This window comes from Nycticebus coucang, chromosome 16, assembly GCF_027406575.1.
Source record: "Nycticebus coucang isolate mNycCou1 chromosome 16, mNycCou1.pri, whole genome shotgun sequence".
NCBI lineage: Eukaryota > Metazoa > Chordata > Mammalia > Primates > Lorisidae > Nycticebus > Nycticebus coucang.
Window position 1 is genome coordinate 88,490,710 of NC_069795.1, and position 16,466 is coordinate 88,507,175.

Here is a 16,466-nt window from a genome sequence, read left to right on the forward strand (position 1 = left end):
TACTCAGTGAGACATCCCAAACTCCTCAGATGGTTCATGATCATTTCAAGCCAGAAGTTACAAGAATCCACCTTCCAAATTGTAGGATTTTTTCCATAGAGTTGCTTGTCACACTTTACACTGACCATAACTCTGTATGCATGTTTCAGGGAATAATTGTCTAAAGAAGGATCCCATGACCAATGCTTGGGAAGCCAGTTAGCTAAAAAATAGAAATCTGGCTCTAAGAACAATATATAAATATATATATTTTTTTCTTTTCCTTTTTTTTTTTTTTTGAAGACAGAGTCTCAAGCTGTTGCCCTGGGTGAAGTGCCATGGTGTCATAGCTCACAGCAAACTCCAACTCGGGCTCAAGCAATCCTCTTTCCTCAGTTTTTTCTAGTTTTAGTAGAGACTGCGGTCTCACTTTTGCTCAGGCTGGTCTCAAACTCCTGAGCTCAATCAATCCACCCACCTCAGCCTCCCAGGGTGTTAGAAGAACAATATTATAAAACAGGGCGGTGCCTGTGACTCAGTGAGTAGGGTGCTGGCCCCATATACTGAGGGTGGCAGGGTCGAACCTGTCCTCGGCTAAACTGCAACAAAAAAATAGCCGGGTGTTGTCGTGGGCGCCTGTAGTCCCAGCTGCTCAGGAGGCTGAAGCAAGAGAATAGCGTAAACCCAAGAGCTGGAGATTGTTGTGAGCTGTGACACCACAGCACTCTACCGAGGGCAGTAAAATGAGACTCTGTCTCTACAAAAAAAAAAAAATAATAATAAATAAATATATATATATATATACATACATATAATAACCATTTAAGGGTGGCGCCCATAGCTCTGTTGGTAGGGCACTAGTCACATACACCAAGGCTGGCCCAGGTGAAACCCAGCCCAGGCCTGCTAAAACAACAACTGCAACAAAAAAGAAACAGCCCAGCCTCGTGGCAGGCGCCTGTAGTCCCAGCTACTTGGGAGGCTGAGGCAAGAGAATCACTTAAGCCCAGGAGTTGGAGGTTGCTGTGAGCTGTGATGCCACGGCTCTCTACCAAGGGCAACAGCTTGAGACTCTGTCTCAAATAAATAAATTAATTAAATAACCATTTGGTCTGGCTGGGTGATCACATCTGTAATACTAACACTGTGGGATGCAGAGGCAGTTGGATTGCTAGAGCTCAGGAGTTTGAGACCCCGTCTCTACTAAAAATAGAAAAACTGGCAAGAGGATCACTTGAGCCCAAGAGCTTGAGGTTGCTCTGAGCTATGATGCTACAGCACTCTACTCAGGGTGCCAGAGTGAGACTCTGTCTCAAAAATAAATAAATGAGGGCGGCGCCTGTGGGTCAAAAGAGTAGGGCGCTGGCCCCATATACCGGAGGTGGTGGGTTCAAGCCTGGCCCCGGCCAAAAACTGCAAAAAATATATAAATAAATAAATAAACGAACGAATGAATGAATAAAAAAAAATAAGTAAAATAACTATGTAAGATCCAAATAAATAAAAATATATAGTACCAGCAAATATTTAAATAATGGATATTAGGCTGGCCTCAGTGGCTCACACCTGTAATTCTAGCACTCTGGAAGGGTCAACTCCTTGAACTCAGGAGTTTGAGACCAACAGAGGAGACCCTGTCTCACATGTGTGGTGGAATTACACCGGTAGTCCCAGCTACTCAGAAGGCAAAGGCAGAAGGATCCCTTGAACCCAAGAGTTTGCGGTTGCTGTAAGCTAGGCTGACACCAAGGCCATCTAGCCTGTCTCAAAAAACAAGCAAACAGGGCGGCGCCTGTGGCTCAAGGAGTAGGGTGCCAGTCCCATATGCTGGAGGTGGCAGGTTCAAACCTAGCCCTGGCCAAAAAAAATAAACAAACAAACAAAAAAAAGTAAACAAGATGTGTTGACCAGCTGGGTTGGGAGCGGGGTGTCCTAACCTTGCTGCAGCGGTAGGGCTGGTCCATGCAGGCAGCGGGACGTTCCGAGGAGACGCACGCCCGCCTCACCATGGTTCACCTCACTACCCTGTTCTGCAAGGCCTACCATGAGGGCCACTTAACCATCCGCCTTGCCCTGGGTGGCAGCACCAACCGGCCCTTCTACCGCATTGTGGCTGCTCACAAGTGTCCCAGGGATGCCGTTTTGTAGTAGAGCAGTTGGGTTTCTATGATCCACTGCCTAACGTCCATAGAGAAAAACTCGTTGCCCTCAACCTGGACAGGATCCGGCATTGGATTGGCTGTGGAGCCCACCCCTCTAAGCCTGTGGAAAAGCTTCTGGGTCTTTCGGGCTTTTTCCCTTTGCATCCTATGATTATCACAAATGCTGAGAGACTGCAAAGGAAACAGGCACGTGAAGTACTCTTAGCTTCTCAGAAAACAGATACAGAGGCTTCAGCAACAGAAGCGTCTCAGAAAACAGACACAGAGGCTTCAGCACATGAAGCAAGCTGACATCAATGAGCATAGCAGTGGGAATGGGGTCAAGGTTCTCCTAAAACACTTGTGCAGAGATCTTTTTTTTTTTTTTTTGTAGAGACAGAGTCTCACTGTACCGCCCTCGGGTAGAGTGCCCTGGCGTCACACGGCTCACAGCAACCTCTAACTCTTGGGCTTACGCGATTCTCTTGCCTCAGCCTCCCAAGCAGCTGGGACTACAGGAGCCCGCCACAACGCCCGGCTATTGTTTTGTTGCAGTTTGGCCGGGGCTGGGTTTGAACCCGCCACCCTCGGCATATGTGGCCGGCGCCCTATTCACTGAGCCACAGGCGCTGCCCGAGATCTTAAAATTTTTCTGTTTTGAAGTTAATAAATGGAGTTCTTTGAGTCAAAAAAACAAAAAACAAAGAAACAAACAAATAGTGGATATTTATCCCAAATTTTTATGTATTCTTTTTAAAATAGAACTTTTAGAAAGAAAAAGTGTTTTGCTTCTGTCTTGCCAGTGTGCCTACTGACCTTGTTAGAACAGTGTGTCCTTGAAATGTTCCATGCAGTACTCTCAAAACAAGAGTTACTGAAAAAACTGGACTTGCAGTTTTTTGTTTGATAAATTGTTTGTAAGGAAGTCAGAGCATCTAAAATAAATTAGCTTCATGCCATGAAAAAGACACGTATGCAGATGTCCAAAAAGGCAGTATGCAGATGTTTTTTCTTCTTCTATAATAAACTGCCAAAATCTGGGCAGCACCTGTGGCTCCAGTGAGTAGGGCGCCAGCCCCATATACCAATGGTGGTGGGTTCAAACCCAACCCTGCCCAAATTGCAACATAAAATAGCTGGGCGTTGTGGTAGGCACCTGTAGTCCCAGCTACTTGGGAGGCTGAGGCAAGAGAATCGCCTAAGCCCAGAAGCTGGAGGTTGCTGTGAGCTGTGTGATGCCATAGTACTCTACTGAGGGTGATAAAGTGAGACTCTGTCTCTAAAAAAATAATAATAATAAAAAAACAATAAACTGCCAAAATCACTTTTTTATTTGCATAATATCAAGAAGTTAATATTCAGATATATTATTTTTTATGTAGGCTAGTATATATTATGTATTATTATAGCATATTCATTTGTATTATTTTATAATAGCATACTAACTTTTAAATAAGTTAGTGCAAGAATCATCAGGTTCCCACTACCTTAAAAATAAAATCCAATATCCCAAGCATGGTTTACAAAGTTCTTCACAGCCTGTCTTCAAATTACTTTATCATTTCTGGGAGGTCGAGGCAAGTGGATTGCTTGAGCTCAGGAGTTCCAGACCAGCTTGAGCAAGAGCAAAACCCTGCCTCCACTAAAAATAGAAAAACGAACTGGGCATTGTAGCAGATACCTGTAGTCCCAGCTACCTAGAAGGAGTTTGAGGTTGCTGTGAGCTGTGATGCTACAGCACCCTACACAGTGAAACAGAATGAGACTCTGTCTCAAAAAAAAATTACTTTATCATTTCTCTATCATAATTATTAAACTCTGAAGCCACCCTTATTTCATGCCATCAGTCTGCCTGGAATGTTCTTTCCCCACCTTCTTCATTGACAACCTTCTATTTAGTCTTTTTTTTTTTTTTTTTGTAGAGACAGAGTCTCACTTTATGGCCCTTGGTAGAGTGCCGTGGCCTCACACAGCTCACAGCAACCTCCAGCTCCTGGGCTTATCTATTTAGTCTTTAGCACCCTGATCATAGGGCACCTCCTCTGTGAAGATTTCCAATACCCTCTGCTTCTGGGATTCCCCATATCTTTTTTTTTTTTTTTTTTGTAGAGACAGAGTCTCACTGTACCACCCTCGGGCAGAGTGCGTGGCGTCACACGGCTCACAGCAACCTCTAACTCTTGGGCTTACGGGATTCTCTTGCCTCAGCCTCCCGAGCAGCTGGGACTACAGGCGCCCACGACAACGCCCGGCTATTTTTCTGTTGCAGTTTGGCCGGGGCTGGGTCCGAACCCGCCACCCTCGGCATATGGGGCCGGCGCCCTACTCACTGAGCCACAGGCGCCGCCCAATTCCCCATATCTTATTGCATCATCCTCTCTTCTCTCATAGATTTTGTATCCATGTCTCTTTATTGGTACATCATTATTATCATCATTCATGTGTCTGACTCTTTGATGGAAGGAGTCATATTCTATTTTTTCCTTCTTCTTTTAGTAGGAGCTCAATAAATGTTCAATAATGAAGGGATGATGGCCTATAGTCCCAGCTGCTCGGGAGCCTGAGGCAAGAGAATCATGGAAGCCCAAGAGCTGGAGGTTGCTGTGAGTCCTGTGACGTCATGGCACTCTACCAAGGGTGGAAAAGTGAGACTCTGTCTCTACAAAAAAAAAAAAAAAAAAAAAAATGAAGGGATGATGAAGTGAAACAAATATATGGATTTGGAGAAAGTTACCCTAATCACTTAGTTGGATATGAATCCAGGGAACAGAGTTATCTGTCCACATTTGGACTGCAAGTAAGGGATGGCAGGGTCACTTGTGTGGATGGGAAAGCAAAAAGTTATTACAGTGATTCATATACCATTAAACCAGGGTGGGTGGGGACATAGGTCATCTTTCTTTGCTGTTGAAACCAATGAGAGTTATAAAACCTCCACCCCTCAGTTCCATTATACTTCATACCTGTTTTTCCTGTCCACACATTTGGAAACTTGCCTGGACCTTTTACTCTACCCTCTGTGGCAAGTGATTTCTAGGTTTTAAAAAAACATTTAAGAAGCCCAGACATAGTGACTCACACTTACAACCCCAGCACATTGGGAGGCTGAGGCTGGAGGATTGCTTGAGCCTAAGAGTTTGAGACCAGCCAGAGCAACATAGTAGTAAGATCCCTATTTCCACCAAAAATTAAAAAAAAAAAAATTAGTGGGGGACAGTGGCATGCACCTGTAGTCCCTCCCAGCTACTCAGGAAGCTGTGGTAGGAAGTTCAAGGATGCAGTGAGCTGTGATTACTCATGCTCCTGCACTCCAGCCTGTGTGACAAAGTGAGACCCTGTCTCCAAAAAAAGGGGGGAAAGCCACTGCGTAATACTAGGTTAGAAATGAGGAAAATCTGACATTCTTAAATTGTGGTCATTTATCAGGGTCATAGGATTGCGAAACTCTTGATTAGCTCATTATAAATGAAATGTTTTTCCAGCAGGATATGGTGGCTTATGATAAAAAATCCTAACATGTGGGAGACCGAGGCAGAAGGGTCACTTGAGCTCAGGAGTTGCAGACTATTCTGAACAAAAGCAAGACCCCATCTCTACAAAAAGTTGAAAAATTAGCTGGGCATTGTGGTTTAGCCATCCTGAACTTCCAGGTATTTGGGAGGCTGAGGCAGGAGGATTGCTTGGACCCAGGAATTTGAGGTTGCTGTGAGCTAGGCTGATGCCACAGGCAACAGAGTGAGAAAAACTCTGTCTCAAAAAAATAAATAAAATAAATAAATAAATAGAAAAGAAAAGAGAAAGAAATGATTTTCCAGGCTGGGTGCAGTGGCTCCCAACTGTAATCCTAGCACTCTGGGAGGTGGAGGTGGGTGGACAGCCTGAGCTCACAGGTTCAAAACCAGCCTGAGCCAGAGCAAGATCTCAGCTCTAAAAAAAATAGCCAGGCATTGTGGTGGGTGCCTGTAGTCCCAGCTACTCCGGAGGCTGAGGCAAGAAAATCACTTGAGCCCAAGAGTTTGAGGCTGCTGTGAGCAATGACACCCCAGCACTCTACTGAGGGCAACAAAGTGATACTATGTCTCAAAAAAAAAAAAAGAAATAGTCTTCCTCAGAATGCTTTTGAGTAAATGTTCTTTTTTTTTTCTTGTAGAGACAGAGTCTCACTGTACCGCCCTCGGGTAGAGTGCCGTGGCGTCACATGGCTCACAGCAACCTCTAACTCTTGGGCTGAAGTGATTCTCTTGCCTCAGCCTCCTGAGCAGCTGGGACTACAGGCGCCTGCCACAACGCCCGGCTATTTTTTTGTTGCAGTTTGGCCGGGGCCGGGTTTGAATCCACCACCCTTGGCATATGGGGCCGGTGCCCTACTCACTGAGCCACAGGCGCCGCCCCAAGTAAATGTTCTTTCAAACGATTTTGTAAGTTCCAGCCCAAAATGTTTTGCTTTAAATAACTATTTGTTCACAGGAAGTTGTAAAAATAAGCCAGGTGTATTAGCATGTACCTGTAGTCTCAGCTATTCAGGAGGCTGAGGAAGTAGGATAACTTGAGCCCAAGAGTTTGAGCCCAGCCTGGGCAATACAGCAAGACACTGTCTTTGAACGAAAAATAGTATAAGGAAGTTCCATGTACCCTCACCCAGTTTTCCCAATTACTAACATCTTTTATTGTTGTTGTTGTTTGTTACTCTTTCTTTCCTTTCTTTCCTTTCTTTCCTTTCTTTCCTTCTTTCTTTCTTTCTTTCTTTCGACAGAGTCTTACTCTGTACCCTTGAGTAGAGTGCCATGGCATCACAACTTACTGCAACCTCAAATTCCTGGGCTCAAGAGATCCTTTTGCCTCAGCCTCCCAAGTAGTTGGGACTACAGGTGCCTGCCACAATGCCTGGCTTGTCTTCTATTTTTAGTAGAGACAGGGTCTTGCTCTTTTTCAAGCTGGTCTCAAACTCTTGAGTGCAAGTGATCCACCTCAGCCTCCCAGAGCACTAGGATTACAGGTATGAGCCACTGCGCCCAGCCCATGTTAACTATAGCGCATGATCAAAACCAGAAAATTGACTTTGGTACAATCTACGAACTCGTTTACATTTTACCAGTTTTACAAGTACGTGTGTATAGTTCTATGCAAACTTAACATGTATAGTTTCTATAGCCACCACCACAATTAAGGTACACAACTGTTCCATCACTAAAAGTCAGAACACCCATTCTCCTCTCCCTCCTTCTTCTCCTCTCCTCTGTTTTTTGTTTCTTTATATTTGATATTTCTCACTAGTAACCCAAAGAAGGGACAGGTTCTCCCATTGATTGTTGTGCTGTACTGAATGCCCGAAGCAGAAAGGAACACATGGTTAGAAATTAGAGGACTTTGGTGCCTACAGGCAAGAAAAATCATTAACAGTAACACAAAGCAACAGAAATTATTCTTATTCCTTTAATTGGTTAGTTTCCAGGAAAATGTACACTGGTTCTCCCTAGATTAGCATTTGGTATGGTATTTAAAACTGATAGGAGCTCAGCAAATATTTATCAGGCAACAAGGAATGATACATTTTCTAACAGTTCTTAAGACAAATATGAGACAATTCTCCATTTGTCCCAGAGGGCCATGAGGGCAATTGTTTTGAAATTAGTAAAGCTTAGAGCAGGTGAAAAAAATGGCAAGCTAGCTAGCAGGTCATCTATTTGATTTTCTTTTTTTTTTTTTTTTTTGTAGAGACAGAGTCTCACTTTATAGCCCTCGGTAGAGTGCCGTGGCATCACACAGCTCACAGCAACCTCCAACTCCTGGGCTTCAGCGATTCTCTTGCCTCAGCCTCCCGAGTAGCTGGGACTACAGGCGCCCACCACAACGTCCAGCTATTTTTTGGTTGCAGTTCAGCCGGGGCCAGGTTTGAACCTGCCACCCTCGGTATATGGGGCCGGCACCTTACCAACTGAGCCACAGGCGCCGCCCCATCTATTTGATTTTCTATTTATATTTCCTTAATTTATTTCTGAAAGTATAAGACAAAAACAGAAACAGACTGAAGTGCTGACTAAAGTCTCTTACCTAAAACATTGAGGCTTTAAGGTGTCCTCTGTTCCTAAAATCCCAGCTGTCTCCCTCCTCAACATTGCATGGACTGCCTTCTGCTGGGGGGAAAGGTGCAGATCCCACCAACTGTTAGCTAAGGACAATAGTTACTAAGTGTAACTGGCTGGTTCACTAACATGAGTTCAAATCCCACGTCTTCCACTCACTAGTCATATGGTTTTTTTTTTTTTTTTTTGTAGAGACAGAGTCTCACTTTATGGCCCTCAGTAGAGTGCCGTGGCCTCACACAGCTCACAGCAACTTCCAACTCCTGGGCTTAAGCGATTCTCTTGCCTCAGCCTCCCGAGAGCTGGGACTACAGGTGCCCGCCACAACGCCCGCCTATTTTTTTGTTGCAGTTTGGCCGGGGCCGGGTTTGAACCCGTCACCCTCGGTATATGGGGCCGGCGCCTTACCGATTGAGCCACAGGTGCCGCCCTAGTCATATGGGCTTAAGCAAAGCATTTCAGTTCTCTGTTTTCTTTCTTTTTTTTTTTTTTTTGTAGAGACAGAGTCTCACTGTACCGCCCTCTGGTAGAGTGCCGTGGCGTCACACGGCTCACAGCAACCTCTAACTCTTGGGCTTACGCGATTCTCTTGCCTCAGCCTCCTGAGCGGCTGGGACTACAGGCGCCCACCACAATGCCCGGCTATTTTTTTTTTTGCAGTTTGGCTGGGGCTGGGTTTGAACCCACCACCCTCGGCATATGGGGCCGGCGCCCTACTCACTGAGCCACAGGCGCCGCCCAGTTCTCTGTTTTCTTGATTGTAAAATGAAGATAATAAAATTACACCTCTCACAAGGTTGTTACACGGGGTTAAATGAGGTATTATAGCTAAGGTCCTTAGCACAGAGCCTATTAAAAAACACATACTGCAGGCAGACAATGCTAAATGACTAGTGGCTTTTGTTTGATGCTTTGAATGGAAAAGTTTTGTTTTTGTTTTTGTTTTAGGCCTCACTCTGTCCCCCAGTCTAGAGTGTAGGGGCTCCATCATAGCTCATAGCAAGTTCAAACTCCTGGGCTCAAGTGATCCTCTTACTTCAGCCTCCCAAGTAGCTGTGAATATAGACTTGTTCCATCACACCTGCTTAATTTTTCTTTCTTTTTTTTTGTAGAGACAGGGTCTCACTTTATGGCCCTCGGTAGAGTGCTGTGGCCTCACACAGCTCACAGCAACCTCCAACTCCTGGGCTTAAGCGATTTTCTTGCCTCAGCCTCCCGAGCAGCTGGGACTACAGGCGCCCGCCACAACGCCCAGCTATTTTTTGGTTGCAGTTTGGCAGGGGCCGGGTTTGAACCCACCACCCTCGATATATGGGGCCAGCGCCCCACAGACTGAGCCACTGGAGCCGCCCAATTTTTCTATTTTTTGTAGAAACAAAGTATTGCTTTGTTGCTCAGGCTAGTCTCTAACTCCTGGTCTGGAGTGATCCTTTTGCCTTGGCCTCCCAAAGTGGTAGAATTATAGGGGTGATCCATTGAGCCTGCACTGAAATTGTATTCTTAAATTGTTTGTGTATTTATTTGTTTATTTTTAAGCTGATTAGGCCACCAGAAGCTTTAAGTATTCCAACCACTTTCACCAGAACAGGAATTAAATGACCTTGTTGCTGGGTGTCACTAGTTTAGTTACTTCTAACACTGAGGTGGCTAGATTCTGCTGTAGTTCTCTATGTAAGTTTTTTTTTTTTTTTTTTTTGTAGAGACAGAGTTTCACTTTATGGCCCTTGGTAGAGTGCCATGGCATCACACAGCTCACAGCAACCTCCAACTCCTGGGCTTAAGCGATTCTTTTGCCTCAGCCTCCCGTGTAGGTGGGACTACAGGCGCCTGCCACAACGCCTGACTATTTTTTGGTTGCAGTTCAGCTGGGCCGGGTTTGAACCCGCCACCCTCGGTATATGGGGCCAGCGCCTTACCGACTGAGCCACAGGCGCCACCCTCTATGTAAGTTTTTGTGTTTACTTTTCCTAAGAACTATTAGATAGGAATTCTGGACAGGAAGAAAAAAAAGTATCTCATACCAAAAACAGTTTCCTTTGATCTGAAAAGTAGATATATTTTGGCAAATATATATATATACAGGTATATAATTTGACCTAATAAAATGTCCTTAATACAATCTAAAGACTGCCCTATGATGAATGAATGATGAATTAACATAACAAGTGTTTCTGTATACACAGGCCAACAGAATACTAGCTGTATTTGTTCTCTCATTCACAAGAGCAAGGAAGGAAAAGATTTCAAATCACACTTGATTTCAACACACCAAGCCAAACAACTAGTAAACCGCCCACAAAGAATGAAACTATCTTGAACTCGTCATTCTGCAAATACAAATTATAATATTAAAATATGCATAAAATCGTGTGAGGTAGACAGTGACTGACCTTTTATTGAGAAGAGGAGGAGTCAAGGCTCCTGAAAGGGTTGAGACCGCCCGCAGTCAGTCCCTAGGGAACTTCCTGTTGTCACCACACCTCTGGATTAGTTTTCTGAGCTCACCGTCAGCAAAGCCTGTGGGGGAAATTCTTAAGGCTCGGCGACGTAAATCATTTTTCTTGTGAATGTGACACACGTTCTGTCCAGTTTCCATATGCTGAGATTGTACTTATTCATCAGTTTGATGTGCTTGGTGCAATCAGGTAGGTCATTTACTGAATAACTTTTTAAAATTACTTTAAAAATACTAGTAGTATTGTTATTTTGCATTTTATCATCCCGGTTCCTACAGTGAGCTTTTAAGGTTCCATATGGTCATTTTAAAACAAAGAAGATACAGGTTCAATGAATTTTCTAATCCTAAAAAAGAATATTTTCTCAATAATAAAATAAATTATTATTTCTTTGAATAAATTTTTTATGTACAAAAATCAAACACGCTGGAAAATCTAGAATACGGAATAGTCTTTTCTTTCATAGCTGAATTTTATGTGCCTTTCCATGTCTATGAAATGAGTTCATGTATTTTCTGGAAATTTAAAAGTTTATTTTATGATATCTAATATGTAGAGGGTGGGGTTTTATACTTTCACGCACTGAAGATTTATTTAAATTATTTTTATGGTAAAACATAATTTTATATATGTGAACTTCTTAAAATGGTTCCTGGCATACTGATAACTTAAAATTATTAATTATAATAGAGAAATCAAAATCAACATACTAATGTACCTGGTAAGGTAACAAAAATAAAGTGAAATGCTTAGAAAGAAAAATAACATTTCTCAACTTGTGAAGAATCAGGTTCTTTTCCACATAGCTTGTGGTAATGAAGATTGGTATAATTTCTTTTTTTTTTTTTTTTTTTTTTTGGTTTTTGGCCGGGGCTGGGTTTGAACCCGCTACCTCCGGCATATGGGACCGGTGCCCTACTCTTTGAGCCACAGGCACCGCCCGATTGGTATAATTTCTTTGAAGAGCAAAAGGGAAATATGTTATATAGTAAGACCATAAAAATGTTCATGCCCTTTGACTTAGTAAAACCATTGCTGGGAATTTATTCTATTTTTTTTTTTTTTTGTAGAGACAGAGTTTCACTTTATTGCCCTTGGTAGAGTGCCGTGGCGTCACACAGCTCACAGCAACCTCCAACTCCTGGGCTTAGGCGATTCTCCTGCCTCAGCCTCCCGAGTAGCTGGAACTACAGGCGCCCGCCACAACGCCCGGCTATTTTTTGGTTGCAGTTTGGCCGGGGCTGGGTTTGAACCCACCACCCTCGGTATATGGGGCCGGCGCCCTACTCACTGAGCCACAGGCGCCACCCTTAAAACATTTTTTTAAAGATGGAGTTTTGCTGTGTTACCTAGGCTGAAGTGCAAGGGCTATTCACGGGAACAATCACTGATCACAGGATACTGCAGTCTCCTGAGTACCAGGGACTACAGGAGTGTGTCGTTGCACCCAGCCTGGACTCTGTTCTTTTTTTTTGCAATTTTTGGCTGGAACCAAAAACTGAACCCACCACCTCCGGCATATGGGGCTGGCGCCCTACCCCTTTGAGCCACAGGCGCCCTGGACTATGCATTTTTAATATGCCCTCAAGATATGTTAGTTGTAGATGGGCCCTGGAACACAGTTTTATGTTGTTCTAAATTAATTATTATTATTATTTTTTGAGACAGAGTCTCACTATGTCACCCTTGGTAGAGTGCCATAGCGTCACAGCTCACATAAATCTCAAATTCCTGGGCCTAAGCGATTCTCTTGCCTCATCCTCCCAAGCAGCTGGGACTACAGGTGCCCACCACAATGCCCAGTTATTTTTTCGTTGCAGTTGTCATTGTTGTTTAGCAGCCTGGGCCGGGCTTGAATCCGCCAGCCTCAGTGTGTGTGGCCGGCACCCTACTCACTGAGCTATGGGTGCTGAGCCTAAATGAACTATTTGTGTGTGTGTGTGTGTGTGTGTGGTTTTTGGCCAAGGCTGGGTTTGAACCCGCCACCTCCGGCATATGGGACCTGCACCCTACTCCTTGAGCCACAGGCGCCACCCTAAATGAACTATTTTTTTTTATAGAGACAGAGTCTCACTTCATGGCCCTCTGTAGAGTGCCATGGCCTCACACAGCTCACAGCAACCTCCAGCTCCTGGGCTTAAGCGATTCTCTTGCCTCAGCCTCCAGAGTAGCTGGGACTACAGGCACCCGCCACAACGCCTGGCTATATTTTTGTTGCAGTTTGGCCTGGGCTGGGTTTGAACTCGCCACCCTCCGTATATGGGGCCGGCGCCTTACCGATTGAGCCACAGGCGCCACCCTAAATGAACTATTTTTGAAAGCTAGTCTGCTATCAATATTTTGGCCTCTGGCAACTGTGTAAAAGTAGATATTTTTCCACTTTTTTTTTTTTTTTTTTGTAGAGACAGAGTCTCACTTTATGGCCCTCAGTAGAGTGCTGTGGCCTCACACAGCTCACAGCAACCTCCAAAGTAGATATTTCTCCTAGAGAAAATACCTTAGTGCCAAAAAGAGAATTATTTCTTCAACTATTGGAAATCCTCTGGAATGATTTAGAACTGTGCTTATGTGTGTCCAACTCATCTTTCTCTAACTTGTTGGCAAAGGTGAGTGGATGTAAATGTGCCCGTTTATGTATATGACTGAGAAATGAGAGTGAGAAAATCTGGCATCCTAAAGAAATAGGGCCAGTGGTTAAAAAGAGATATGTACCTAATCAAGAGTGCATTTTGCTCATTTGTTTCTTGCCTGTCTCTGCCCAAAGTATAAGAGAAACAAATATTTCACCAGGTTTGACCCTGGCCGACTGTGATCCCTTCACAGTCTGGCTCAGGATGACTTTACAATGCTATATTCAGCATGGTCCTCTGCATAAAAAATATGCTTTTCAGATTTAAAAATCTTTTTTTTTTTTTTTTTTTTTTTGCAGGCCAGGGCTGGGTTTGAACCCGCCACCTCCGGCATATGGGGCTGGCGCCCTACTCCTTTTGAGCCACAGGCGCAGCCCCAGATTTAAAAATCTTCATTTTTTTTTTTATTTTTGGCCGGGGCTGGGCTTGAACCCGCCACCTCCGGCATATGGGACCGGCGCCCTACCCGTTGAGCCACAGGCACCGCCCCAGATTTAAAAATCTTAATAGAATTTCATGCCAGGGACATACAAGTATCACCTCTCTGCTCTGTTAGCCCAGGCTGGGGTATAGTGGCGTGATCATACCTTACTGTAACCTCACACTTCTGGGCTTAAGCAATCCTTCAGCTTCAGCCTCCCAAGCAGCTAGGACTATAGGCCCACGCCGCCACACCCACCTAATATCTTAAATTTTTTTGTAGAGATAGTCTTGCTATGTTTCCCAGGCTGGTCTCGAATCCTGGGCTTAAGGGATCCTCCCTCCTTGGTCTCCCAAAATGTTGGGATTACAGGTATGAGTTACCACACCTGGCTCTGTCTACTTCTCTTAAAAAATGGGTATCCAGGGCGGTGCCTGTGGCTCAGTCAGTAAGGCGCCGGCCCCATATACCGAGGGTGGCGGGTTCAAACCCAGCCCCGGCCAAACTGCAACCAAAAAATAGCCGGGCGTTGTGGTGGGCGCCTGTAGTCCCAGCTACTCGGGAGGCTGAGGCAAGAGAATCGCCTAAGTCCAGGAGTTGGAGGTTGCTGTGAGCTGTGTGAGGCCATGGCACTCTACCGAGGGCCGTGAAGTGAGACTCTGTCTCTAAAAAAAAAAAAATGGGTATCCAACTTATTTTCTAATACCTTCAAGGCAAAGTTTCTGGCCTAAAATTTAAAATTTTTTTAGATTTTTATTTCTTGTACTTTTAGAAATTCTTTCAGAACAGTGTTTTTAGGCACGCATAAAAGTGTGCTCAAGGTGTGAGTTACTGGAAACATGCTGGCCAAATCAACTTGGGGTGAGTTTGTATCCCACATACTAACATCCATGGTTTAGCATGCAGAGTACTTGAGAATGTACCTCTGCATCTTGATCTGCATCTCCGTAAATGTTTAAAGACAGCATGGAGTCAGTAAACCTGAACTTGGACCACTGTTCTAAAGAAGTTAATGTGCAGCTGGGCACAGTGGCTCATGCCTGTAATCCTAGTATTCTGGAAGACTGAGGTGGGTAGATTGCTTGAGTTCAGGAGTTTGAGACCAGCCTGAGCAAGAGAGAGGCCCTGTTTCTACTAAAAGTAGAAAAACTAGCTGGGTATTGTCATGGGTGCCTGTAGTCCCAACCACTCAGGACGCTGAGGCAAGAAGATCACTTGAGCCCAAGAGTTTGAGGTTGCTGTGACCTATAATGACATCACTACACTCTGCCCAGGGTGACAGAGTGAGACTCTGTCTCAAAAAATAAACAGGCTCGGCTCCCGTAGCACAGTGGTTATGGTGCCAGCCACATACACCGAGGTTGGTGGATTCAAATCCAGCCTGGGCCACCTAAACAACAATGACAAGTGCAACAAATAATAGCTGGGCATTGTGGTGGGCGCCTGTAGTCCCAGCTACTTGGGAGGCGAAGGCAAGAGAATCGCTTAAGCCCAAGAGTTGGAGGTTGCTGTGAGTTATGAAGCATGAGGGTGACATAGTGAGACTCTGTCTCAAAAAAATAAAAATAAAATAAACAAAACAACAACAATCTGTGTTGTGTTTGGGGTGGGGAGAAACCACAGCTTGAGCATTGCTTAAGAACCCAAAATCAAAATTAAAACGAAGTTTGAATTAGATGTTTTACTTACTGATTGGAAGCCATGCATTAAGTTTGAATTTCACTTCTCCCATGTGAGTTTGTGGGTTAGTCTATTGAGGAGTGGAAGGAAACTTAACCAACCATGGGTCTGAGGTAAATTAAAGCCTTCATTTTTAACAATGAGCTGACTCAGCCACAGTGAGAGATTTGACGTGAACCCACCTTTGCCTCTTGACTCTCAGAGTCCGAGAACTTCCTCTTCTCTTCCTAGACTCACGATTGCTTCATCAGTGGGTTATTTCTGTCTATAGTTCATCTCTTCACAAGTGTCTCTTTGAATGTGATCGAGGAGTTTCCTCTCTTTGAGGAGGTTTTCCCCAAGTCAGAAATGAAATTAGTTCCTCCAAAAGCAGGGAGAAGCTAGAAAGCTAGAGCTGAATGAGATGCTGCCACAGCACGGGCAGCTTTGTTTAGCTTCTGCATGGCGTGTCTTGCTAAGACCCTGAGGAAAATAATCCCTTGGAAGTTTCACCAGAAAAGGAGTGGTTACAGTGCTGGCCACATACACTGAGGAAGGCAGGTTCAAACCCAGCCCGGGCCAGCTAAAAACAACAATGACAACTGCAACGAAAAAATAGCCAGGCGTTGTGGCGGGTGCCAGCTACTTGGGAGGCTGAGGCAAGAAAATCTCTTAAGCCTGAGTGAGTTTGAGGTTGCTGTGAGCTATGATGGCATGGCACTCTACCCAGGCGACAGCTTGAGGCTCTGTCTCAAAAAACAAAAAAGAGGGGCGGCGCCTGTGGCTCAGTGAGTAGGGCGCCGGCCCCATATGCCGAGGGTGGCGGGTTCAAACCCAGCCCCGGCCAAACTGCAACAAAAAAATAGCTGGGCGTTGTGGCGGGCGCCTGTAATCCCAGCTGCTCAGGAGGCTGAGGCAAGAGAATCGCGTAAGCCCAAGAGTTAGAGAGGTTGCTGTGAGCCGTGTGACGCCATGGCACTCTACCCAAGGGCGGTACAGTGAGACTCTGTCTCTACAAAAAAAAAAAAAAAGAATGGAGTCATCTAATATGCATTCTATTGTGCCTGCTTCTTTTACTTACAATGTTTTTAAGATTC

General features: G+C 44.6%; 1 protein-coding gene and 1 pseudogene across 2 annotated transcripts in view; both read left to right on the forward strand.

Moving 5' to 3' along the window:
- Positions 1-1,980: 1,980 nt before the first annotated feature.
- LOC128567483 (28S ribosomal protein S16, mitochondrial-like) lies at positions 1,981-2,432 on the forward strand (annotated as a pseudogene).
- Positions 2,433-10,667: 8,235 nt separating this feature from the next.
- The window catches only part of LIPH (lipase H), a 73,371-nt gene continuing 67,572 nt past the window's right edge, over positions 10,668-16,466 (forward strand). For both annotated transcript variants that reach the window (XM_053565571.1, XM_053565570.1), the window contains exon 1: positions 10,668-10,848. In XM_053565571.1, coding sequence (XP_053421546.1) covers positions 10,800-10,848 — 49 coding nt within the window. In that variant the 5' untranslated portion in view covers positions 10,668-10,799. The remainder of the gene's footprint in view (positions 10,849-16,466) is intronic.